General features: G+C 46.9%; 1 protein-coding gene across 1 annotated transcript in view; it reads right to left on the reverse strand.

Annotated features, from left to right (window-relative positions):
* Nucleotides 1-23523, reverse strand: part of kmt2d (lysine (K)-specific methyltransferase 2D) — a 30808-nt gene that overhangs the window by 3925 nt on the left and 3360 nt on the right. Inside the window, exons 5-51 of the mRNA XM_070910053.1 lie at nucleotides 23334-23443; nucleotides 23065-23227; nucleotides 22713-22884; nucleotides 22479-22593; nucleotides 22095-22273; nucleotides 21684-21985; nucleotides 21429-21548; nucleotides 20463-21277; nucleotides 20218-20331; nucleotides 20001-20114; nucleotides 19750-19854; nucleotides 19480-19661; nucleotides 19044-19208; nucleotides 18732-18841; nucleotides 18558-18602; nucleotides 18255-18443; nucleotides 17989-18147; nucleotides 17782-17904; nucleotides 17216-17337; nucleotides 16976-17111; nucleotides 16778-16864; nucleotides 16621-16698; nucleotides 16349-16507; nucleotides 16118-16187; nucleotides 15682-15920; nucleotides 15498-15571; nucleotides 15288-15338; nucleotides 13528-15162; nucleotides 13273-13446; nucleotides 12600-12739; nucleotides 10506-12301; nucleotides 10290-10413; nucleotides 8108-8189; nucleotides 7948-8014; nucleotides 7597-7829; nucleotides 4526-7501; nucleotides 4287-4436; nucleotides 4014-4178; nucleotides 3742-3889; nucleotides 3568-3649; nucleotides 3306-3478; nucleotides 2977-3101; nucleotides 2731-2866; nucleotides 2361-2482; nucleotides 864-2241; nucleotides 623-759; nucleotides 111-241 (exon numbers count right to left, since the gene is read on the reverse strand). Coding sequence (XP_070766154.1) covers nucleotides 111-241; nucleotides 623-759; nucleotides 864-2241; nucleotides 2361-2482; nucleotides 2731-2866; nucleotides 2977-3101; nucleotides 3306-3478; nucleotides 3568-3649; nucleotides 3742-3889; nucleotides 4014-4178; nucleotides 4287-4436; nucleotides 4526-7501; nucleotides 7597-7829; nucleotides 7948-8014; nucleotides 8108-8189; nucleotides 10290-10413; nucleotides 10506-12301; nucleotides 12600-12739; nucleotides 13273-13446; nucleotides 13528-15162; nucleotides 15288-15338; nucleotides 15498-15571; nucleotides 15682-15920; nucleotides 16118-16187; nucleotides 16349-16507; nucleotides 16621-16698; nucleotides 16778-16864; nucleotides 16976-17111; nucleotides 17216-17337; nucleotides 17782-17904; nucleotides 17989-18147; nucleotides 18255-18443; nucleotides 18558-18602; nucleotides 18732-18841; nucleotides 19044-19208; nucleotides 19480-19661; nucleotides 19750-19854; nucleotides 20001-20114; nucleotides 20218-20331; nucleotides 20463-21277; nucleotides 21429-21548; nucleotides 21684-21985; nucleotides 22095-22273; nucleotides 22479-22593; nucleotides 22713-22884; nucleotides 23065-23227; nucleotides 23334-23443 — 14272 coding nt within the window. The remainder of the gene's footprint in view (nucleotides 1-110; nucleotides 242-622; nucleotides 760-863; nucleotides 2242-2360; nucleotides 2483-2730; nucleotides 2867-2976; nucleotides 3102-3305; nucleotides 3479-3567; nucleotides 3650-3741; nucleotides 3890-4013; nucleotides 4179-4286; nucleotides 4437-4525; nucleotides 7502-7596; nucleotides 7830-7947; nucleotides 8015-8107; nucleotides 8190-10289; nucleotides 10414-10505; nucleotides 12302-12599; nucleotides 12740-13272; nucleotides 13447-13527; nucleotides 15163-15287; nucleotides 15339-15497; nucleotides 15572-15681; nucleotides 15921-16117; nucleotides 16188-16348; nucleotides 16508-16620; nucleotides 16699-16777; nucleotides 16865-16975; nucleotides 17112-17215; nucleotides 17338-17781; nucleotides 17905-17988; nucleotides 18148-18254; nucleotides 18444-18557; nucleotides 18603-18731; nucleotides 18842-19043; nucleotides 19209-19479; nucleotides 19662-19749; nucleotides 19855-20000; nucleotides 20115-20217; nucleotides 20332-20462; nucleotides 21278-21428; nucleotides 21549-21683; nucleotides 21986-22094; nucleotides 22274-22478; nucleotides 22594-22712; nucleotides 22885-23064; nucleotides 23228-23333; nucleotides 23444-23523) is intronic.

Consider the following 23523-nt stretch of genomic DNA (forward strand, 5'->3'; position numbering starts at 1 on the left):
TTTGGTCAGTTAAGTAAAATCAACAAGTCTCTTCAACAAGATGCAACATGTTGTGTGTTCCTGTAAAGCCTTGCTTCTTGTGGCTTATTGCTAAAATAATGCTGCTTTACCTCTTGCATTGTGTGGGGACCTTGGGCTCAGAGCGAGCACAGCCAGTGGGATTGATCATAAGAGGGAGCTCCATCAGAGGGTGACGGCCATATCTGAACTGGTAGTTCTGGCAGTTCTCCACTCCAGGCAACTAAAACACAACAACATAAGACATATCAAGTTAATTGTGCACTTTGATCTACAGTATAACCATTGTGTCATAGCAGACTTGTGGCTCTGTAGCCCACAGGTCTGGTCAAGCTTTCTGTATAATGTCATGGCAGCTTGTGATGTTTGCTTTAGTCTATAACAAACAATCAGGTCTTTTGTTTCCAAAAATCAGATTTATTTCACTATAAAAAATTAATTTTGACCATTTTTGTTGTTCCATTCAATGGAAACATCTGTTCACCAATTCGCTAGTTCACTATTAAGAAGGAGACGTCCCTAGTATGTGTGATTATTGGCTCGTAAAGGGCTTTGATTATAACTGGGAGACAATGTGACACTTTTTCCTGCTGCATATTCTTACCGACTCAGTGATTCGCATGACAGCATGAACTGTGAGGCCATACATCTCCTCTCCCTTGACATGTTCAGTGAAGAGCTTCAACATAGATGATTCATCTCGCAGTTTAGACACCTGCTGAACCACCCGTTCCCAGATCCCTGCAGACAAAGATAGCGAATTAAATAGAGTTATTTCAAGAGAAAAAGTACAACACTGATGTACACACTATGTAACAAAGTGGGAGCAATGTATAAGTTCTTACCCTCTGGAGTAGTGTCACGGTACTGCAAGTCCTCCATGCCATGCTCCAGAACACGCACCTCAAACAGAGGGCGACCATCATCCTCACTGATGCGGCAGCGGTAGCGACAGCGCTTGTTGGGCAGACGCGTGCTCCAGTAGATGCGTGTGGCCTCATAGCCAACAGGGAAGATGGCAGTGGGTGAGTGGAAGTTGGCCATCTGGGAGGGTAGCAACTGGCCAACAGCATGAAAGATGAGTCCACCAACACGGAACAGGTGGATACGGTCACCTCGCTGTAAGATGCTGGCAATCTGCTTCACCTCATCACGCTCAATGTAGACGCGGCGCAAAACAGCAAACGCGCTGAGCTCATCTTCGCTGGGGCCCTTCAGCTTGTGCTGGGTGCACAACATGGTCTTGTCCTTGAAGAACATGCAGCGTGCCCGGATGGCACAGGCAAAGTGGTAGACATTCGGGCAGCGCATTCTGTTGCAGCTGTTGGTGGCACCTGTTTTCTGGCAGTACGCACAAAGTGTCCGCAATCCACGACGCAGGGCTACCTCCACGTTGATAAGGGCACCCCCCTGCGTCTCATACACCTCCGTGGACCACAGGGCACAGTTGAGGTGCACCCACAGGTCCACATCAATGTTAAGCAACCGGGCAGGCCCATCTGTGGCTCCATCACCTTCCTCATGGCAGAAGCAGCATTTACGTTTATCCCGAGGCAGCCTCTCAGGTCGAAGAGTAATGCGCAGACGTTCCATTAACTCAGAAACCTCACGGCTGCTCTCTTTCTTAGAACCACCCTTACGTATTGAGATGACAATCTGAAGACGCTTCCAGCGAATCCCCTTCCATTTTTTCACTTTGGGATGTACCACCTCCTCATCAGGGGAGAGAGGCCTGCGCTGCTTAACAGCCTTAGGGGAAGACTCCAAGTTGCTGGGAGAATCTTCAGGAGGTTGAGCTGGATCAGTGGCCGAGTCCTCCTCCTTGACAGCAGGACTCAGATTATCTTCAGTAGGAGCAGTAGGATCTGGAACTGCGGAGGCAGTCGCTGGATCCGTGACTGTCTCTGGAGCAGCAACTTCAGACTCTGTGACATCAGTTGGTTGAGCAGCATCAATAGGAGGATCAACATCCTGTTCAGGCTCAGTCTTGATCTGGATATTGGCGGGACTGGAGGGAGACCGGGATGGAGAAGCTGATTTTTTCGAAGGTTCAGCTTCTGTAGTTGGAGTTGGAACTGCGACAGATGGGGGAGGATTTGGAGGGGATGGTGATGGGGGTGGAGATTCCTCCACTGGTATAGCAGGAAGGTGGCGCACATCCAAGTCACTTACATTGGTTGTGTAACAATGTTGGACCAGGTTGTCTTCTTTTTCTGGGAATTCCTGAGAGGAAAATGCACATATGAGATCTAAAGTTTTCAAGAAATACATAAAACACGGCATATTATAAACAAAAAAGATGAATAATTCACACAGATCTCAGGAGACCTGTAATGACTGACCTGTTTAATAAGTGCCAGAATGTCCACTTGTTTCTTCAATGTACAGCCAGGTAGAGACACATCAAATTGCCTTAGCCACTCATCCTGACTGGGTGAAGCACTGTCCTTTGTACTCAGAGTCCCTAGAAAACATGATCACCTTAACATTAGTACTCTACTACAGTGACATAACAGCAACTCTGCATGCTCAAGCTACACACACAAGATTGGCATCACAAGACGCTAAAAAAGGCCAAAACTATGACATTTTGTTTCCTTTAATAGATGTGTGGCAGGGTGATCGTGAGACAGATTCCCACCCTATTGTCGCGATCATCCCAACCCAACGAGACAACAGGATGATCCAAATGAATAGTCTCTAAATGCATACCTGACTGGCCGGGTCCTTTCCCAGGCCCATCCACTCCAGGCATGTCGGGGTTTTGGGGAGGGAAAGTCACCTCATAAGAACCTGGCATCCTAATGTTAAGCAGCTGGGCCATGGCCATCATCACGTGGTTCAGTTTCTGCAACAACAACAACAAAACAAAAAAAAAAACTCAGTTCAAGTTTTTGTTAACTATGCATGAAGATAAAGAAAGGTTAAACGGGGTGCAATGATATCATGGCTTAGTACCTTGGCTGCAGCAGAGGACAATGTGAAGGTAACAGACACCTCATTGCTTTTGGCCTTGTCCCAGTGGTTGGATGTCGAAACTACCTTGCTATCAGCAGCTTCAAATGGTTTGTTTTCTGGGAATGCTACAAAAGAAAATGTAAATTAATCTTTTGGCAGTTTGCATTTTAGCTGGCATTTTATCAATATAAATGGATTTAATGGTAAAATGAAGTGAGACTTGAACAATAAAACATAATGCAACACACAGTCGGGATGGATTACACCAAAACATTAATATAAGCAATGTTGTTGTTTTTGGGAATTTCATTTAGAATGTTGTATAATACCTGGGATGGCAGTGCGCGGTATGAGCGGGATGATGGGGGATATTGCTCTCTCCGTCTCCTCTTCTTTAGGCTCCCGTAGGTGAGGAAAACGTGGCGTTTCATCACCTACGTTACTCTCAGGGGATGATGCCGGGATGATGCTTTCTGGGGCATCCTCGTCATCACTCTCCATCCTGTTAAGACATTTCCTACATTTATAGCCACTCAGCAACAACAAATCCATGTATTTTGGTTGGAACTCAAGAGAATTGTCCTACTGTACCTGATGTCCTCGTTCTGGTTATGTGGTGGGGTGGGGAGAGCTGCTAGAATGTCTACACTCTTCACCTCCTCTGTAACAGAATCTGCAAAGAAAGTAGAGAGTATTTAGAACTCAATTACTGCACAACTGGAGATTAAATATTAACGATTTCATGCCAAATCCCTCATTGTTTACCCATTGGTTCTTCTGCGGGCTCTGTGACTTTCTGACCCTCAGACAGCTCCTCCCCAGGAGTCACTCCATTCAGCAGCTTGTGCTGTACTGAAGGCGGAGGAGTAGGTGGCAGGGAGGATGGGGGTGTTGGTGGGTTGCTGAGGTTGCTCTGTAAAAGCGCAAAACAATATCCTCATAAAACAACTGTTTTTTGAAGTAGCATTAATCAATAACCAAATGTTGTCATAGCCTGTAACAGCTAATCATTGGTACATGTTGCAGCTTAGTTATACCTTAGTGAGTAGCTGAGAATAGTAGTCTGGGATATTGTCCAGCACTGCATTTCCAAAGGATCCTTTGAGCTGGGCTTTGCCATTGGCTGGGCTGCTTCCAAAAGGGGCAAACAGATCCAGACTGGCAGTGATTGAAGGCTCCATCAAGGGCAGCAGAGAGAGACCCTGGTAGGTAAAAGTCCATTAGTCCACATGATAAAGAACCACTCTTCAAAACATGAATGGCAAAAAACATGAAATGAACATGAAATAAATATATTGACATCCTTTTACCTGCTTGAGTTGCTTTATCAAGGTTTCGGCACTTTTTCCAACTTCTTCCTTCTTATTCTTCTTCCGTGCATTAGGCCCTCGGTCTCCAGTAGCCTTATTAGTGCGCTTTGGCTTTTGTACCGGAGCCCTTTTTGTTATCGACTGTAAATCCTGTCAGGGTCGAGAAAATGAATGAATGGTTCTTAAGCCACAAACAACATGATGAGGGCAAAGAATGAATGCATTGAGGAAAAACATACCTCCATATTGCGTGGAGTCCCTTGAAGTTTTTGCTCCAGCATCGCTAATTTGCTGTTGATGTGGCCATTGATCTCATTGTGGATGCCTTCAGAAGGCCGCTGAGCACCAAGCTGAAGGTTTTTGGTTCTGAGGAGTTTCTGTAGTAGTTGTTGCCCAGTCTCAGATCTAGGGCCTTGAGTCCCAGAATCCCCAGCCATGTTTCCAGCATTAATAAAGCAAGTGTTGTTCCCAGAAGTAACAGTCTCACCCGTTGCTTCTCGCTTTACGGCCCCAAGATGAGGCTCTGCCTCACCATCACACTGAACCTCTCTTGGTTCCTGTTTAATGTTCTGTAGGGTCATTTTGCATAGCTCCCCGACTCTAGGGCCATGTTGTGTTTGAGGAACATGGCTCTCTGTGACCTGTTGCTGAACATTTATGCCTTTCTGTGGACCATTAGGGATAAATGAGGCTGTCTGAGATGTTTCATTGCCTGATGTCTGCGTTTCTACTTTCAGTCCTGGACAATCAAGTGGACTCTTGGCTCCAGGTGACCTGAGTGGAGATGCCTTGACTTGGCTGTATGGACTCCCCCTTCCAGCCCTACTGTCAGCTATAGAAGGTGAGGAGACATGGGATGAATGGGGTGAGGCCGGGTGGGCTGGGCTCATGCCAAAGGGATTTCTTGGAGAATATGCATGGGATGGAGAGCCCTGCATGCGGCCTGCTGCAGCAACCATTAGTGCTTGTTGGTTCTGGTTGGGAGTGGGTGGACGCATCCCCATAGTCTGATTAAATGTGTGCCGCTGTGGATCCCCAGGAGAGTTGGCCAATGGCTGACGTGGAGATGTTGGCCTTATCATACGGCCCTGGTCCATGGGGGAAGGTGGAACTGGTACCTGACCTCTCATAATATGATGCATCATCTCCCCTACTTGTGGCTGTTGTTGCCCAGGGACCATCATCCCCTGCTGCATCTGAGGAGCAACACCAGGTTGCTGTCCCAACATGCCTGACTGTTGTTGAGTGCCTGGTTTCCCCATGGCTCCATATTGCATCTGTTGGCCTTCCATCCCTGGCATCTGCTGCCCAACCTGTGGCACCTGTCCAGGTGGCATGTGAGACCTTACCTGACTTTGCTGGCCTTGACCCATTGACATCCGCAGCATCTGTCCCTGTTGGAGCTGCCTCTGGGCAATCATGGCCTGGATGTGCTGTATCTGCTGGTTTGGGGGAAGATTGCGGAGCTGAGGATTCTGAGCAATAATAGCCTGGATGTTGATAGGTGTGCGGATCTGTCCAGGTGGAAGCACAGGTCTCTGGGCCATCATCCCTTGATGTTGGGCTCTCATCATGCCCATCATGGCCTGTTGTTTTTGCTGCTGGGCCATCAAAGCTTGCTGTTGTGGACTATGGCCCATTACAACAGACTGTGGCTGGCCAGGATGGTTCTGCCCAATGATCTGCTGCTGGATGCCGGGATCCTGTGACTGCTGCATGGCATTTTGAACTGTTTGCTGTTGCTGCTGCTGAGCTAAGAAATCAATTGGTTTTCCTTCCTCTTTAACAATCATCAAACTGGGCTTGTCAACACTGAGGGAACCTTGCCTCTGGAGAGTAAGCGGAAGTTGACGCTGCTGTTGTTGAAGTACACCAGTTTGTTGGTTTCCAACCAAACCTGTTTGATGCTCCGACTGAGGATTTGATTTTTGCTGCTGGGCCATATAAATCTGGTTTTGATGCTGCTGCTGCTGCTGCTGCTGCTGTTGTTGTAATTTATGTCTTCCCAAGTCAGTTTGATGATCATTTGCAGAGCCTAGTTGGGACATCTGATTGGGAGTGGAGGGTCCACTCTGCTGTGGTGGCGTTCTGGAATCAGGGCTGAGGATCTCTTTGGGACCTGAGTTTTGGCAGTCTGTAGCTCCCTGTGGCTGGGGTGTGATATTTCCTGCTGAAGGCGAGGAGCCCATCTGTGGGGTAGATGGTTGGGAGAGCCCTCCTTGCTCTTGGCTGGATTGACTGATCAACTGTGTTGGTTGTCTTTGCTGTGCAATCTGCTGCTGCTGAATGTGGGCCAAATTCTTTGCAACATTCTGCTGCTGTTGTTGTTGCTGCTGCTGCTGCTGAGATGCAAGCATGCGTTGAGCCAGAATGTTCTGTTGTTGTGGAGTCAATTGGGCCTGGGGACCCCTTAGACCAGGATGACCTGGAGATCCAACCATTCCCTGCTGAGCCATCATCAGCTGAGGCCTCTGTTGCTGTATTTGTGCAACTGTCTGGTTCCCCATAATCCCTGGTTGAGCTGCCATCATGGCTTGAGCATGGTTAATAGGCTGGCCTCCTGCAAGGTTCTGTGGCAGTGGAGCCACAGACTGGCCTCCAACCATTCCTTGTGGAACCTGCGCCATGCTCTGCTGATTGGCCTGGTTGGCTAGCATTCCCTGTTGAGTGTTTGCCTGTTGTTGGGCCATAAGTGGGTTTCCCATCATACCGGACTGTGGCTGTGCGATTAAACCAGACTGTTGATTTAGGTGTGGCATCGGTTGCTGGCCCATCATCACCTGCTGCTGTTGCTGGAGCTTTGCCATCTGCATCCTATGTTGAAGCTGTCTTTCTTGGAGAAGCCTGGGGTCTGCACCTTGCATTCCAGGCCCCTGTGGGAAGAATCCTGTTGGAGCCCCAGGAGGACCCGGGGCCCTGGCACCACTGGCTCCAAGAGCTGCAGGAAGCTGGGGCTGGGCACCACCAATAAAGGGCTGCCCTTGAGGCATCCTGACAGGCATTCCACCTTGGGGCATCATGCCAGGGTGCTGGCCCAACACTGGTGTCCCCTGTTGGCCCATCACCATCTGGCCAGGCATCTTGGGAAACATGTGAGGGGGGGCCCCTTGAGCAGAATGACCTGGGGTAAGAAGACCTGTGCCTTGCTGATGCTGCTGCTGCTTGCTTCTGTACTCTGCAATAAGATTGGTGTGCTCCTTCTGCTGCTTGCGTACCTAGAGCAGAATAATTATAAACACATATGAATTTGCATATCAAGATGCCATGGGCATTTGCTGTGGACAAATTTGTAAACCTAATATCTACACACCTGGTCAAGCTGCTTCTGAATTTTGCTCTGCTCTTCTGTAACCAACTTCAGTTTCTCTGCATCTGCCTCAGCAAACTCCCTGCCAGCTTTCTTAGCAGTGCGTTGCTTAGCACACAGTGCCTTGCGTGATTTGCGGTGAACTCCAATCTGTTCCTCCAAAAATTTCAACTGCATTTGGAGTAACTGCTGGGTGTGGAGAAGCCACTCTTCATATTGGTGCTGTTCTGCATCATCTGTAACAGAAGAGGATAATGCACCTACATAAGAGTATGAGGACAGCAATATTATTAAATAAATCTTTCCAAATGACTAAATACATTTTTAACACGAGGCAGTATTGGTAGAACATACTGATGATTCCTTGAACAAACTGGGGAGGGTTGGGTCTTGACTGGGTGGGATCACTTGTTTCGCCCTCCTAAAACACAAGTGAAAGCAATTAAATAAATCAGGTACACAAGACTTAAAATGAAAGCAAATCAAATCACTTCTGACAAGCAAGAGAGCATACCTTTGGAGGTCCAGATGGAAGTTGACTAGGATCTGTGCCAGGGGCAGAGGCCAGTCTCTGAGCAAGCAGAGAAACTTGTTGCCTGAAGTGACAGCCAAACATAAAACGTATAACTACACCTGCAGTGTACTGAACAGTGGTCTTTAAGTGTATGCACTTTCCAAACCATTGTGCAAAAAGGTTACAAAATACCATGGTGTCACCACCACCTGATGGGTTTCTTGTGATGATATCTGGCATTAGACAGTTAAAAACTGTGGCACACTCCCTTTTGGGAAGTAGAAAACAGTCTTGGGAAAACAACAGTGTGTCACATGCACTTGTAAAAATAATTCTTCACATCTGCCTCAGCTAACAGTTTTGCCAGTAACACTGCAGATCCTGTAATATAGGTGTTCAGTATATGTAAAAAAAATCTAACACTGAATCTTCAAAGTGAACTGACTATAATGAATCACCATTGTCACTGAGAGAATCAGTAGCTTTTAGCAGAGGAGCTCCACTTACTGGTGACTGAGAGCACCATTTTCAGCTCAGCCATGATACACAATACATCACCTCCTCGTTAAAAGCTTAATAAAAGACCGTAAAAAAAACAGAAACAATCGTAATGTGATAACTGTCGCAAATAAGTAACTGCTTAATTATTAAACTTATAAACAATTCTTGTATGGAATTTGTTGATTTGCAAATCAGTGTGTGTTTCGATTTGCTAATTTTATGGTAATGTTTTGAAGAGGGTGTAACAAAAATATATATAATTCAAAGAACACCAGTACAGTTTTGCCTGGCTCTAAATTAGGCAAAGGTGGTACTTGATGAAATTTCAATATGAGCTGGGGCATAAGCAGATGCACAAGGCCCCATTTGCCTACTCTGCTGAGGGGGATAACAACTCAGATAATCCTGTTACTGAAAAAAATGACAATAATTTGGTATTAGAACATACTGAGGTGTTGATTCAGTGGACATTTTGGAGGCTGAAGTTTATGGTGGTGTCTTATTGGATTGCATTACACTGAAAGGTGCAATTCTAACATTGTGTCCATTGGCAAAAAAATTGGGGGGAAAAAAAGCTCAAAATAATGAACTAATGGAAGTGTATGGATATAATGGTTACAAGTTGATTTGGCTGCATTTATGCAAGACAGGTGGCGAAAACAACATGTTAGCCGTCTCCACAAGCAACTGACACATTTGAGCAAAGGTCACTAGATTAACAGGGACACTAGTTGATCCACAACACCAGTACTCCAACTCCTCCCTACAATATCTGGCCCTTCCTCCTGTGGAGGTTGTCCTGTATTCTGAATGCTGTTAGACCTGACAAATTTACTGCATGCACCATGACCTGTGATTTAACCAGTGCTAATTAGCTATCAGATCATCCACCACGTTGTCTGTCACCTAGCAACAATCTGAATTGATTCCCTTGTTGCATTTCATGTTCAGATGTAGGTAAATGAAGCATGAAAACCTGACACTTTTAAACCAGCAATAACTAATTTTTTGGCCACTTCAGGGCAGGGGAAATAAGCAGTGAACACAGCACTGACATACTGTCACCTTTTAAGTTGATATAGCACAGATTTTAGTTAGTTGGTTTGTCTATTTACACATCCAGCAGACACACAGCAACATTAATATTCGTTTGGAGCCATGTAAGTACAACATTCACTCTCATTTCCGCTCTGTTTGGTCTCCTCAAACTCCTAAGGGAAATATCTGGCTCTTTAGCTGCTAAATGCCACACCCAGTTCACCAGCTGGTAGCCGACTTGGTCTGTCTGCCACTTGCTGGGCAGGTAGTGTACAGTCAATGTTAATATAAAAATATTGCAAACGCAGGAAAAATCATAATGACTTGATGTAATCTGTCCAAACACAGCATGTGCCATTTTTGGCACCCTTCCACACTTTTTTTGGTCTTTATTTAGGGGTGGACGCAAGCTTTCCTGGGTGTCAGCAGTATGATGATGTTGCATCTACAGATGAGGAAGCTAAAGAGTTTTAGAATTCAAGAGTTTTTTAAACTGCTTTCTGTCATTTCCATTTAGGTTTTGTATGGTGTAATGAACTTCAGTTAAAGTTAACTTAAAACAATTGACTGAAAACATACTGACCAAAATGAAACCCAAAAAATGTCCAACTAATGTATAAAAGGTTTACACCACAAAAAGTACCTGTTAATGCCAGAGGGAACAACCATTTGATCCTGTGCCAACACTCTCTTGATACCCTTAAGTGCCACCATCTTTGCCTTCGCAATGGGATCCATAATGTCATCAGTAGCAAATTTGTCTAAATCTGCAATAAAAGAATAAGACAAAATCTGTTGATAAAGTATAAAACAAACATCATTACGAAGAGTAATGACAGTGAAAAGCCACGGTGCTTACCTTTATCTGGGAAGAAGTTGTTGGCCAGAGGTGACTGTTTAACTACTGGCTGAGCCTGCGGCTGCGGTTGTGGTTGCTGATGACTGAGACCTGCATGGATCCCTGGCTGCCCCATCCTCATCATAGCTTGCTGCTGGGCCATGGTCATGTGAGGTGGAGGTGCCATTCCAGTTCCCATAAGCCTTTGCTGCTGTTGCAACATGTGCGGCGCACGGGGTACCATCCCTGGCTGAGCCATCATTCCTTGGGGTGGTGGACGATGGTGGTGTGGTAGCATTATCTGCCCAGGTGCTTGTGGGTTTGGCTGTTGATTTGAGAGGCCAGGAAAATGAGGCGGCATGCCTCCCTGGTGGAGGGAACTGAGCTGTTGCTGCTGTTGTTGCTGCTTCTGTTGTTCCTTCTTCTCATGCTCTAGCAGATCCTGTATTAGAAGAGGCAGTTCACCATCTAAAGAGCTCTCTACCTTTGCCAGATCTACAGCAGGGGAGTGCTGCCCCCCTACATCAGGCAGCCCCAGCGGATCATCACCAATATCTGCATGTGGAGCAGCTGAAGGAAAAGGCAATGGATCAGCTTGGCCTGGCAGGGGGTACGGAAGTCCCCCTAATCGAACAGAACTGAGTGAAGCTGACTGATTTTCCGGTTGTGAAGGTTTGGCTGATGGTGTGGTCCCACCAAGAAGCATTGACACAGCCTCTCCTATTTCATCTTTTACCACAGTCTGTCCTGGCTGCAGCTGAGGCGTCAGACCTCTGTCCTCTACCTTGACCTTGGAGATATCAGCAGTTTCTGCAGAGGGTGGCAGTTGGGTAGCAGACCCTGCAGTGGTAGGGGCTGTAGAGAGAGACTTCTGCCCTGGCTCCACCTTGGCTTTCTCTTCCACTTTAACAAGTACAGATCCGGAGGATGAAGGTGCTTCACTTTCTGCTTCCACCAACCGCAGCTGGTCTGAAAAGACATCTTTAGGGTCTCCTTGGTCCAGTTCAGGGTCAGTGTAAGCCAGCAGGTCAAACTCATCACTGTTGAGCAAGTCATCAAGATGTGGATCATTAGTTTCAAGGTTGTCCAGGTTCCCCAAGTCATCATCTCCTTTGTCGGGGTCCAGGTCTAGAGCCAAATCATCCTCATCCTCCACACCTCCATCCCCTGGGGCATCCCCAAGCCCCTCAAGGTCAGGCTCTGGCAGTTCCTCACTGTTTGCTGCCGCTGCAGGCTCTGTGACTACGCTTGATTGCGGGAGCTGATGCTGCTCAGTGCCAGGAATGTTTGGAGTGGAAGTAGATGCATGGGGCTGCAGGTGGGGCTGTTGTGTTACTGGGCCTGTAGACTGCTGAGGCAGTAAAACTGACAGTCCACCCTGCTGTAACCCCAGTTGTGAGTTGCCTCCCCCCTCTGTTTGAATGCCACCAACTTGAGCTATGGGATGTTGCTGAACATAAGGTGTAACCATCTCTTGCTGTGGGACAAAGAGACGTGGTCTGGGCTGGGGTCCACGGGGCATAAACTGGGGTCGTAGGGGTAGCCTCTGCGAGTTGTGTCTCAATTCAATGAACTGCGGTGGAGGGCCTTGACCCATTGGCTGCATGGTCTCTCCTCCATGTCCTGGTATCATAGTGTGAGGGTTACCCATGCCTTCCATACCCTGGATGTTGACAGCAGGGTTGAGATTGTGCCTTATGCCCATAGCCTCCATGCCAGGCTGGGGGAACCTCCTTGGACCTTGGGCCTGGCCCTGCCACTGAGGAGGGAATGGTGGACGGGCAAACATGCCCTGAGGTCTGGTGGGCCCTGGTGGCCTGAAGGACAGAGACACACAAAATGAAAGACATTTCAATTTAAACAGTGTTCAGGTAGGTTGGAATCAAATCTGCACCACTGTGGTAAGGACTCAGCCTACAATTTAGGAATGTTTTTATTTGAATATGTATTCAGCTAACGACATACTATAATTGTAACCAACCAAAATGACCACATGATGAAATGTCGTGTTACCATTATTCAAACATAACATGGAGGAACATTTCTAATTACGAAAGGGGAACCAGATCTTATTATTTCACACAAACTGTGAATCAACTTCACTGAAGTGCTTACCTTAGTGCACTAGGATCCATGATGGCAGGGTTTCCTGTAAGTGGTGGGCGAATGAGCTTGTCCTCCATGCCTCCCACAGCCATGGACATCTTCCCTGCCACAGAAGCCTGAGCTCCAGCAGTAGTAGAAGCAACACGATCCTAAAGGAAGTGATAACCGCAAAAAGAGGTAAATGTACCATTTATTTGTAATAAATGGTGAATGCTTGCATTTGTGCAGTGCTTTTATCCAAAGCTCTTTTTTGCCTCTCATGCACCCATTCATAGACACACACTGATGGCAGCAAGCTACCATGCAAGGCTGTTCTGACCATTGGGAGCTATTTGGGGTTCAATGTCTTGTCTTCAAAGGGCACTTTGACGTGCGGGTGGAGGTGGGGAACAAACCACCAGCTCAGCAGGTAGACTAGTGGACGATCTAGTCTACCTGTTGAGCCACAGCCACCCTGCTCAACTTGTCATTTAGCTTGCACCAGAGATGCCAAAGGTACAACCTGAACTATAAAACGCTGCATCTGTAACGTATTTCAGGATTTTTTTCATAAACTCTTCAGCAGAGCAGGTACCTGCTGGGATTGTACCCAGGCCATACAAAGACATCCTCCTAACTGCTACATCACACTGTCAAGATGTTACATTTGTAAGATTTGTGGCATATTGCTCAAGGTGTGTACCTGTGGATAAGGTGGCGGTGCTCTGTGGGCCTTGTCTTGTTGAAAGGCTCCCATCTCTCCTCCAGACCAGCCAGGGGATGCACTGCCAGCAGCAGCAGCAGCAGCCTCCTTCTCTTGTCTAATGGAATTTCTTTGCATTTGTTGTCTGATTAAGAATTCCCTCAGTCTCTGCCGCTAAAAAACACAAGAAGCATTCATTAGCAAAAAACCTAAAAGGTGAATAGAATGATTGTTCACTGGCTAATGCTTTGATACCTGACGGTGCTTCTCCAGCTCGGAGGGGCTAAGGCCTACTAATGCAGGGTCCTGCACTGCTGAAATGTCAGGCATTTCTTGAGTGCCTGGCAAAGCTGGCTGATGAGTTGTGTCTGGAGGGCGGACAGCTGGTAGTTCTTGAGGTCCAGAAGGAAGTGGTGCCCTGGTGCTGAAGCTGTCTGACCCCATAGCCTGCTGAGTCTGTGGCTGTGGTTGCTGAAGCTGACCCTGTAACATCTGACTCTGCTGTTGGGTCATTTGGAAGCCTCCCGTACTGGGGCTGCGGCTGAAAGTAGGAGGTGCTGACGGTTTACCAGAGAGAGGATCCCCTATTGAACTGTTAGTGGGATGGGGTGGAGGTGGCTGGTTAGGATGAGGTGAGCTTTTATAACTTGCAGTTCCCTCTGGAGCAACAGATGGAGGACGAGGGGGTTTGTGGATAGTAGCAAAAGGGTCTCTAGATTGTGGCCTTGAAGGTGGCTGAGAACAAGGGTCTGGGGATTGGAAACGAGGAGTGGCAGGAGACTGGACAGAGTAAGCATCATTGCAGAGGCCACCAGGAGTGTGGGGAGACTGAGAGCTGCCCTGGGACTGTGGGCTGGAGGGCACTCTAGGGCATAGTTCCTGTTGACCTACAGGGTGTCTCTGGGGTCCAAGAGAACAATTGTCACCTGACTGTGGTCTGGGAGTTAGCGGTGGCTGAGTGTGGGGGTCAGAGAAAGGGTGGGAGGGAGACTGCCTGTAGCCTTCAGAGGGGTGGCTAGGTGAAGCTCCAGGATGAAGTGCCCCACCCTCCCCTTGGTGCATCCGTGGCGTCATAGGTGCCTTGAATAAACCATCCCCAGACTCTAGCATCCCAGCAGGGGAGCCAGTGGATAGATCAGGTCTTCCAACTGCGGAGGAGCGTGGAGAAGGTGCACTCATATCGGCCCTATACTGCCCTGTGCTTGCAGGTGAAGAAGCCACTGCAGAGGGTGATGGGGATGAACCATATTCTGGCCGTCCCATCCCTTGCTGGGTTCTGAAAGGGTCTCCATAGTGGGTATTGTGGGGTGGCGAGAAGATGGGTGACTCCCCAAGCCCAGCACCTCTTGAATGAGGACTTTCTGGAGGCCCTAGGGACTCCTGAGAGCCTTGCTGTGATTGTGGTAGATGACTCTGTTGCTGCTGCAGCTGTGATCTGAAGTAGGGGTCAACCTGCTGAGCCCGTCTGGGGGTTCCAGGAGTTCCTGGTTGCATGTCAAAGGGGCCAAGACTGGCTGGCCGTCCCTGAGGAGGACCCTGTGGGCCGGAAGCGGAATAACCTGAGGAAGAGGCCTGCAAGGGGCTGGCCCCAGCATGGGAGAAGGGTGTGGTTGGGTGGGAGTGAGAATGGGGTGACTGAGGAGGAAGCTTGGCCAAGGGATCTGTCCGGATTTCAGCTGACCCCGGGGTCTTAACAGGTCCATCTGAGAAAAAGACAGAGGATGATCCTGAATCTGGAGGGAAGGGAAATGGGCTTTCTGCAGAGCTGGGCTGGGAAGATATTGACGTAGAGCCTGAAGGCGGAGGGATCTGGAGGTGTAAACTGGGCCGTTCTCCCTTCACACGCCCTGCCTCTGTCTTGACTGGCCTGCAGACCTGACTCTCTGCCTGCTGCGAGAAGAGGAAAGGAGAGAGGAGAGGAAACATTAACAATCTCCACCACAACTCTAATAAAAAGCTACCAAACCTTGCATTCACCATGACAATACAAAAAGGATGCTGATGCTTTAACTCACCTTCTGTGCCTTGTTAATCCTCTGAGCTGCTCGGTTATCTTTGGCCTTTTGCTACAGAAAGAAATTAGATATTAAGAGAAGAAGAATATTAAAGAATTTTAAACGTAAATGTAAAAAGTCAGACATTTTAGAAATTGTGTTCAACAGAACTGCAGGAAGAACTGTGCAGTTAATATAAACCAAAAAAAAACAAAAAAACAGAGAACCTACCAGATATGGAACCTTGTCAGCAGCTGACACCTTCCTCCAGATCTTCATGATTTGCTTACAGCGACTAGCCCAGTCTGTGAGATGAGAAATAATTAACTTCTGCTCAATATCTAACAGTGATATAAACTTACTTAGATCTAATAATAGGTTGTAAATGTTGGTATAGCATTTCTTCCACACTCACCTGGATAGTCCTGTTTGAGAGTGGGAAAGTTGGTATTGGCATAAAGCACAGGGGAAATTGTTGAGAGTTCTCCCAGCTCCTCATCTTTCTCCCAGCGCTGGAGGCTGCGCTGGTTGTAGGACAGCCCATCACCCTCTGCCTCAGTGGGGGTCGGTGGGGAGGAGGGGGTTGCTGGGGTAGAGGGAGTGGCCCAGGGGCTCTCCTCGCCCCCGTCTGGACTAAACAGTCCTCCTCGGTCCCTGTACACCATATGAGAGGGTATTGTCTTGTATAAAATAAAAGGGCTTACATCGAAGTCTATTCTAAAGTGGGTAAAAATTAAATGAATTTGTGCATCTGCTTTTACACTGTGATCTACAGCACGAGTTGTTGCAGAACTACATAATACAGATTGGTGTGAAATAAAATGCACGAGGCAATGTAATATTAGTCCTACCGCATGTCAAAGAACGGTGACTGAGAGAGGCCAGGAAAAGCTTCCATCATTCCAGCTGAGGGCAAGGACCCTGCAAGAGACTTTCCATGTTTGAATCCCAAGCCAAACTTCACTTAAACCTTACTTGCATATTTAGTCCTTACAAAGTCCTCCATCATACCACAAATACGGTTTTGAACTACAAGAAGGTTTTAAAGATTTGATGATTTGCAGGCATCCCCTTGTACACACCTGAGAGGAGAGCCCTCTGTGGCAGAGCGCTACGATTGAGTTCTCCCTTACTGCCCTCCAAGATGGGCTTCATGCCCCCCAAAGAGGAGCCGTCTGACACTCCCAGAACCTTCCTGAAGAACTGCTCAGAATCCTGACTCTCCATCCCTTGCGGAAGACCTGTCATGAAAGGACAACATCATGTAAGGCACGATGTCAACATCAGATATTAAATCTTTCCCTAAGTTAAAGTTGCATTCTGTATACACCAAAATATCCTCTCAGGGGACTACCTTCACTTTTTTCTGCATCAGAGTCATGAGGATCTGTTGACGCCTGGTCCTTCAGCGATGAGGATGGTGCAGAAACTCCTAAAAAATGTGTCATTTTAAACCAATTTTACCTCAATAACAATAAATCAGTAACATCAGTGTCCAAACAGACACTTACCTGCACCTTCTCCCTGAGCCTGGGGGGCCTCACCCGCCTCTTGCTTGAGAGGAAAACTATCTTTCACCACACGGTCCTTGGCATCAGCTAGTGAGAGAAGCAAAAAGGTCACACACCCTGTACTGACCTTTTTCACAACCAGTGTCAAAAATACGTAGCAGAGTTTTCATGTGTCACAGGTCAAGTTACTGTTCTTACTCTCTGAGGCAGTAGTTTTGACCCCTGACGGTGCTGGTAATGAAGGTCGGACAAGACATGCGCCTGGCCTCTGCCCCTGGGGTATCATCACAGCTTTCTTACTCAAGTCTATTAGTGTCTTCCCAAAGAAAGCCTCCTGCAGTGAATTTTAAACATAGAGGATACAAACATTATATCACTGGATACCATACCACAAATTTCAAAAATGTTTAAAGCATGGGGCAAAGAGGGACTAGAAACCTGGAGATAAGCTGGAAACATGTCCTCAAGTTTGCTCTTCTTCCGGCCCCGACGTTTCTTGGCCTGTTCCTCACCCTCCACTGGTTTAGGATCCATTATGTTATCCGTGTCAGGGTGGGGTCCTACGCATATATAACCATGAAATTCAGTTTCCCAAATTTACAATATTCACAAAAAACAACTACAACCACAACTAGTAATGGAAGGATGATGAGGGGGCGTTCAGACTGAAAACAGCCATGCAAGGGGTTGCGTTGATGGGGGCATATTGCTTCAGTGCCTTGGTGGATGTCGTGGCAGTTAGGCCAGGATTGATTTTGATGACCGTTATTTTTGCCCGATCCCCCCAAGTTGGCTGCATCAACAGAGTGGCCTTATTCAAATGAATGAGGGGCTTCAGTTTTTTAATGCGAGGCTGAACGTGGCCTCAGGGATGAGAGACCATAAGCAGAGGGCCCCTTGGTCAATAACTGGAAAACAGCCTATTTGATACGTAAAAAATGTAAACCACTGAACCTCCACAACATTTAGTGAATGAAATTCAAGAGTCTACTGTTGTCACTAACCTTCATCAATGGTTCTCTCTATTGGCTGTCCATCTAACGTGGTCTCTCCAGCCAGCTGGGCAAAAAATTCTTTCTTCATCCGTGTGTGACACTTCCTTTGTCGCACCATGAAGCCTCCAATTCCTAAAACAATTTATGAATAAAATATTTTGTGGATGCTCAGAAGTGGATGTTTTAAGTTGTTTTGTGAAATTCTGGGTAGCTTACCAGGTCTGTAAGGTTTCCGCTTTCTTTTTTTGCTATCATCTGTCTCCTCTGCTCCGCCTTCAGTTCCCTCTGCACCTGCATCCCTCTCAGCACCACCTTCTCTGTCAGGGCTCCCAGGGTTCTCCATCTTGGGTTCACAGTCCATGGGCTCCCCGCAGCCTAGATATACAGAATATTGAATTATTAAACACTAAATTCATTAAAAAGGAGGTAAACACCCCTGAAAATTGTTCAGAATCCAATGGATGAGCCGAAAGTGTACCAACCTTTTCCTTCCTCCCCTTCTCCTTCAACCTCCCTCAGATCCATTCCATCAGGACCACCATCACAACACAGAGTGCCGAGACGGGAGCGGCGCTGCCGTCTCTTGTGGAGGGGAGACATGGAGATGCTGCGAAGCAGGGTCATACCCGACTCTGTCAGCCATACACCCTCCAACCGGTAGAACTGGGGTTCTGTAAAGTCACATGTGCAAATCTGAGTGACTTACAATTAAAAACACAAAAATAAAAGATGACCACACAGAATGTGCTTGTGATGATAAACATGAATAAGCAAAACCCACTAACCTGGCTCTTTGATCTTTATTGAAGCCATAATGGCTGACTCTACTACTGTGAACAAAGGCCAAAAGCAGGTAGAGAAAGCACAAGGAAATCATGTAATCAGTGCATACCCTGTGTATATTTTTGAAACCAGTCTTCCTGTCTTTAGTTTTAAAATAGTGTCGTTCTGAGACTTACCCACGGGTTTTGGAACATATGGGGTGCAGGATGTGCATGCAAAGCCCTCATCAGAAGCTTGTTCCACCTCATCCTCTGTGTACAGACTCTCACAGACAGCATGGACCCATCTGCACAGGCACACAGAAATACATTGATACGCATACTTTTCATAACAAATCACACCACAAATCAAAGATGTTATGGAATAATTCATGATATGAAAAATACATAAATAATCCATTCCCCGCTTGTCTTCATTAGCTGCCGTCTCATGAATACCTCAGTTTCTGTCTGGTGTGTGTGTATGTAGTTCTAATGAGCAGCACCCACCGGTCGCAGTACTGACACTGCAGCAGCAGCTCCTCCTCCATGAAGTTCTCTCTGCATACAGGACAAGTGACGAGGCTGGCACAGGGGCCACAGTGGGTGTAGTTGTTCTGCCACTCACAGTGGAAGCCCGGTGAGTTGGAACCACACTGCACACAGCACACACACCTGCACAGACATAGTGAAGCGCTCTGTCACAATAATACAGCTAATATGCAAGATCTAAAAAAATACAGATGCCAATGTGAGTGGTGTAAAATTTTTCTGTTTCTACAGAAGCAAGAGGCAGAGGGATGGGCCGCTGAATTGCTAATGCAGGGCTGAGGCATCAGTGTTTTACATAATATGCAAATGTACATGTATTCATTTCCATTTGACCCCATTCAAAGCTACAAGGCTGAACGAAGCTTTGTGCTCTTAGAGTTAAATTTTTTTTTACCATTTGCACTTCCAACCACCCTTGGGAACATTGTGCAGGGGAGGGTCCAAGCAATAGGTGTGATAGCTGACATCACAGTCATCACACAGGAGCAGACGGGAGGGGTCCGAAGCCTTTCCACACATCTCGCACACAATACATTCCAAGCAGCGCCAGCCCTTACGTAGCATCGTCTTGGTGATCTGCAAAAAATATCAAGTTTAATCCATCTGGATTCACAAAATACAGTGATGAAAAAAAAATATATCAAAAGGAGACAATTGTGCTTACTTTGCTGTTCACACAGTAAGGATGGTAACACTGGGCACACTGAGCACAAGCCAACAACTGCCCCTCCGAACCCTTTCCAAAACTGCCACACACAACACACATATCCTAAAACAGAGGAGAGAATGCGAGAAGGAAAAGTGAAAAAGAGGAAACAAAGAGTCTGTTTATGTTGCATTTGAAAGTGACAAATGTGGTTCTCGGCACAGCAAATGCCGAACTACGAAATTTTCACACTACTACAAGAGCTGTACCTGAAGCAGGACAAATTTATCAGTGTTTGAGAAAAGAACCACTGTGTTCTGCATGGTGTCATCTTCTTCATCATCTTCCTCCTTATTTAGTCCAGTGTCTGAGGTCATGCTTAGCTGTGGACAAGGGAATAAACAGTTACAAAATGTGTAAATTCTATGACAAATTCTGAAAACAGTGATTGATGATGATGTGAATGACGTGTAAAATACAGCTCACCAAGAACGCATCAATGCAGGAGGCCATGGCTTTGAGGCGTGACCTCCCACCACGCCCTCTCCCTCCACCACCCCCTCGAGGTCTGCGCTTCCCAGGAAAACTATTGCTTCGCCCCTACAAGCCGAGGAAAAACCAGAAAAACCAATGTCAAGTTGTGTTGTGACAATGACAACAAAAACAAGTTCAAGTAAAATGTCAGCCGTTCATAAGCACTCAATAAACATACATGTAAATGGTGACCTCACCTGTTTGATCCGTGAGCGGCCTGGGGATCCTCTGCGTTTTGCCTTCTCTCTGTCGCTTCTGAGGGGTTCGAAGGGAAGCGAGTCATCAGTCTCAGTGAGCAGGTTATCTGTGTGTGAGCGGCCAGCAGGTACAAGGCCAAATTCCATGGAGAGCTGAGGATCAGGTTCTCCTGGAGAGCCCAGAAAGCCACTGCTGCTCTCATCTTCATGGCTCATATTGGACATCTCGTCCAGCAGCAATTCCGGCTTAACCTCATGCTCCTGCATTTCCTGCTTTATGTCCTCATCATGTCCTTCTCCTTTCATTGGCTCATCGTCGTCTTCATCCTCCTCCTCCTCAGAGTGAGGTAGTAACCTCCCTTCCATGTCCACGGCAGAGAGGGCCTCTTGAGTGTCTACTGATAGAGAAAGAGAAGGAGACTGGGGGTCCTGGCATGGACTTCTATCCTGCTGATTAGCCATGGGCAAGTGCTCCATTTTGTCCACAGAGGCAGGAGAAGATGGTAACTTTGGTGGATCCTTACTGAACGGTTCTGTGATGGGCATGCCATCAGAGCCACTGTTTAATAACTCCGGTGATGCTTCTTGTTCCACTGAGGGAGTGGCCTCCTGCTTGTCCCCCTCCTCTTTCTCCACCTCCATATGTTCAGGGCCCTGCTGTGGCACCGGTACTGGCTCTACTTTAGGGATGTTAGACTCTGTCTCTGCTGTGGGGTCCTGAGAAGGGGTGCCTTGGGTCACCTGGCTGACTGCCTCTTCTGCTCTCTCCTCATCAGCAGGTAGACAAGAGGCCCCTTGTTCTCTTGTTCCACATTCTACATTTGAGATTAAGGAATGCGTGCTTATTAGTGTCAACATTTAAAAATCTATCATTAGTCACGGCACACCATCACACAAACAATAAAGTAAAGTACTGCTTTGTGTTCATTTTCAAATATGTATGTTTACAGTGTGTGCTGAGTTTACCTGTAGACTCAAGTGGAGCAGCGGGCGTCTCGGAAGATAATCCTTCCTTTGCTACCTGCGGCTCTTCCTCCACTATTCTCTCCCCAACGTCTGCTGTCTCAACAACTGCAGACTCCACCCCTAAAGCCAAAAGTAGTTAACTTACAAAAGGCACATCTCATATATAAACAAGTTATATTATTTTACTGGTCCAACAAAATTCATGACTGGCAAGTCTTGTAGCTTTGTCCTATATTGTGTTTGACTCAGACGTACCTAAGTCCATGGGTGTCTCTTTATCAGTCGTGGCTTCAGCCTGAACAATCTCTGATGTGCCTTTCTGTCCTGGTGTCACCTCTGATAAGTCTGTGTGCTCTTCTGTCACCATGTCTGCATCCGTTTGGATTGTCATCTCCACCAAATCCACGTGTCCTTCAGTCTCCTCTGATGCCTCTCTGGTTTGTATCTCTGCTGTGTGTGGTTGAGTAACAGGCTGCTGTTGATTCTCCTTGCAAAGCAGGCAGATGCACTTGGCTTCTGGAAGCTCCCCTGGTAAAGCACACTCACTGTGCACCCACCTAAGACAATAAAGAGATCATCAGAAAATATTTTATGACAATAGGAGCGACAAGCCCCACACATGAGGTACCCCCAATGAACGCTATTGCACTTGTGCATTAAACTAACCTGTGGCACATACTGCAGCACTGCAGAGTGACAGATGGGTTGGGAGCTTTGCTGCACACGCCACATGCAGAGCTGCGTTGACGCTGGCAGCCCTCACACACGGTGTAGTTGTCAAACCACTGGGCCGAACCTGGCAGCACCAGTCCACGGACACCACACTCCGTACATACACGACACCTCTGAAATAATACAGATTATGGGGATAAAATGCAAACCGAATGATCAATGAAGCATACGAAAAAAACTCTCTCTTTCAAATGTCCTAGTGAATAAAAACATTTTATGACAGTAAGATTCAGTCTCAAAAAATTAAGTGAGCTTGCTTTCACAGTATGTTTCTAAGGGCATCACATCATACAGACTTGAATGACAAATGTGACTTACTCTGCATTTCCATGGGTCAGTAGGAAGAGAAGCCATTGCTGGCTGGAGACAGAAGGTGTGGTAGCCCTTATCACAGGCATCACATACCAACATTTTGGAGTCTTCTCCTGGTTGTCTAAAAATGGGAAATACAGTAAATGTCTTTGAAAATAACGCAAAGATCAAGCAAAACGTTAGGCACTACATCTGAATTGCTCGTACATGGTGCAGTTTGATTCACAAGGGTGGACTAACCTGCAAGTCTGGCACACTTTACACTCTGGACACTGCCATCCTGCTCGCTGGATGGGCGTGGCACCAATCTCCAGACAGGCCGCATGATAATGTAGGCCACAACCCGTACAGAACAGCAAGTCCGTGAGCTCCCCCGCTGAGTCACACACTGCACACCAAGCCTCCTCACCTGCTGTAAAAAAAAAACAACAACATACATATACGTATGAATTGGTACTAGAAAAAAATCACATTAGCACAATTTATTTTTAGTTCTTCTTGGTTCAAAAAGACAGTCATCAGGGAATAACTTTTTAGCCACTTTTTAAAATATGCCTGTTACAATTTTGACAAAGATGCCTGGTTCTCTTACCCAACTCTTCTGCCTTGTCTATGTGCTCTGGACAGAGGAGAACCAACTGCTTCATGGACTGGAAGGATCCACTGGCTGCTGAGCAGGGGAAGTGGTAGAACCGTGAGCAGCCCTCAGCATGGCATTGAATGGTTGCACCCAGCCTTTTGCAGTATTCGCAAAGCTGAAATAAACCAATGGTAACAAGTAAGATTTTGTGACGGAAGCCTGTTAATCCCTATATTCTCACCCAATACCATCTAATCCAAGTCTATTGACAGTGCACTTACCCGCTGTGTCCCTGAGATAACGGCCTTATCCACATTCTCCAGCTCCTCATTCCCGATCCGCTTCACTCCCTCCGACCACACCGCACACCAGTGATGAACCCAACAACCCCCTGTTCATTATAAAGCCCAACATCAGAAAAATTTCTTACCAAACAATACAAAGCAAAAAAAAACATCTGTGCGCTGTATT

Source organism: Enoplosus armatus, chromosome 8 (assembly GCF_043641665.1).
Source record: "Enoplosus armatus isolate fEnoArm2 chromosome 8, fEnoArm2.hap1, whole genome shotgun sequence".
NCBI classification, from domain to species: Eukaryota; Metazoa; Chordata; class Actinopteri; order Centrarchiformes; family Enoplosidae; genus Enoplosus; species Enoplosus armatus.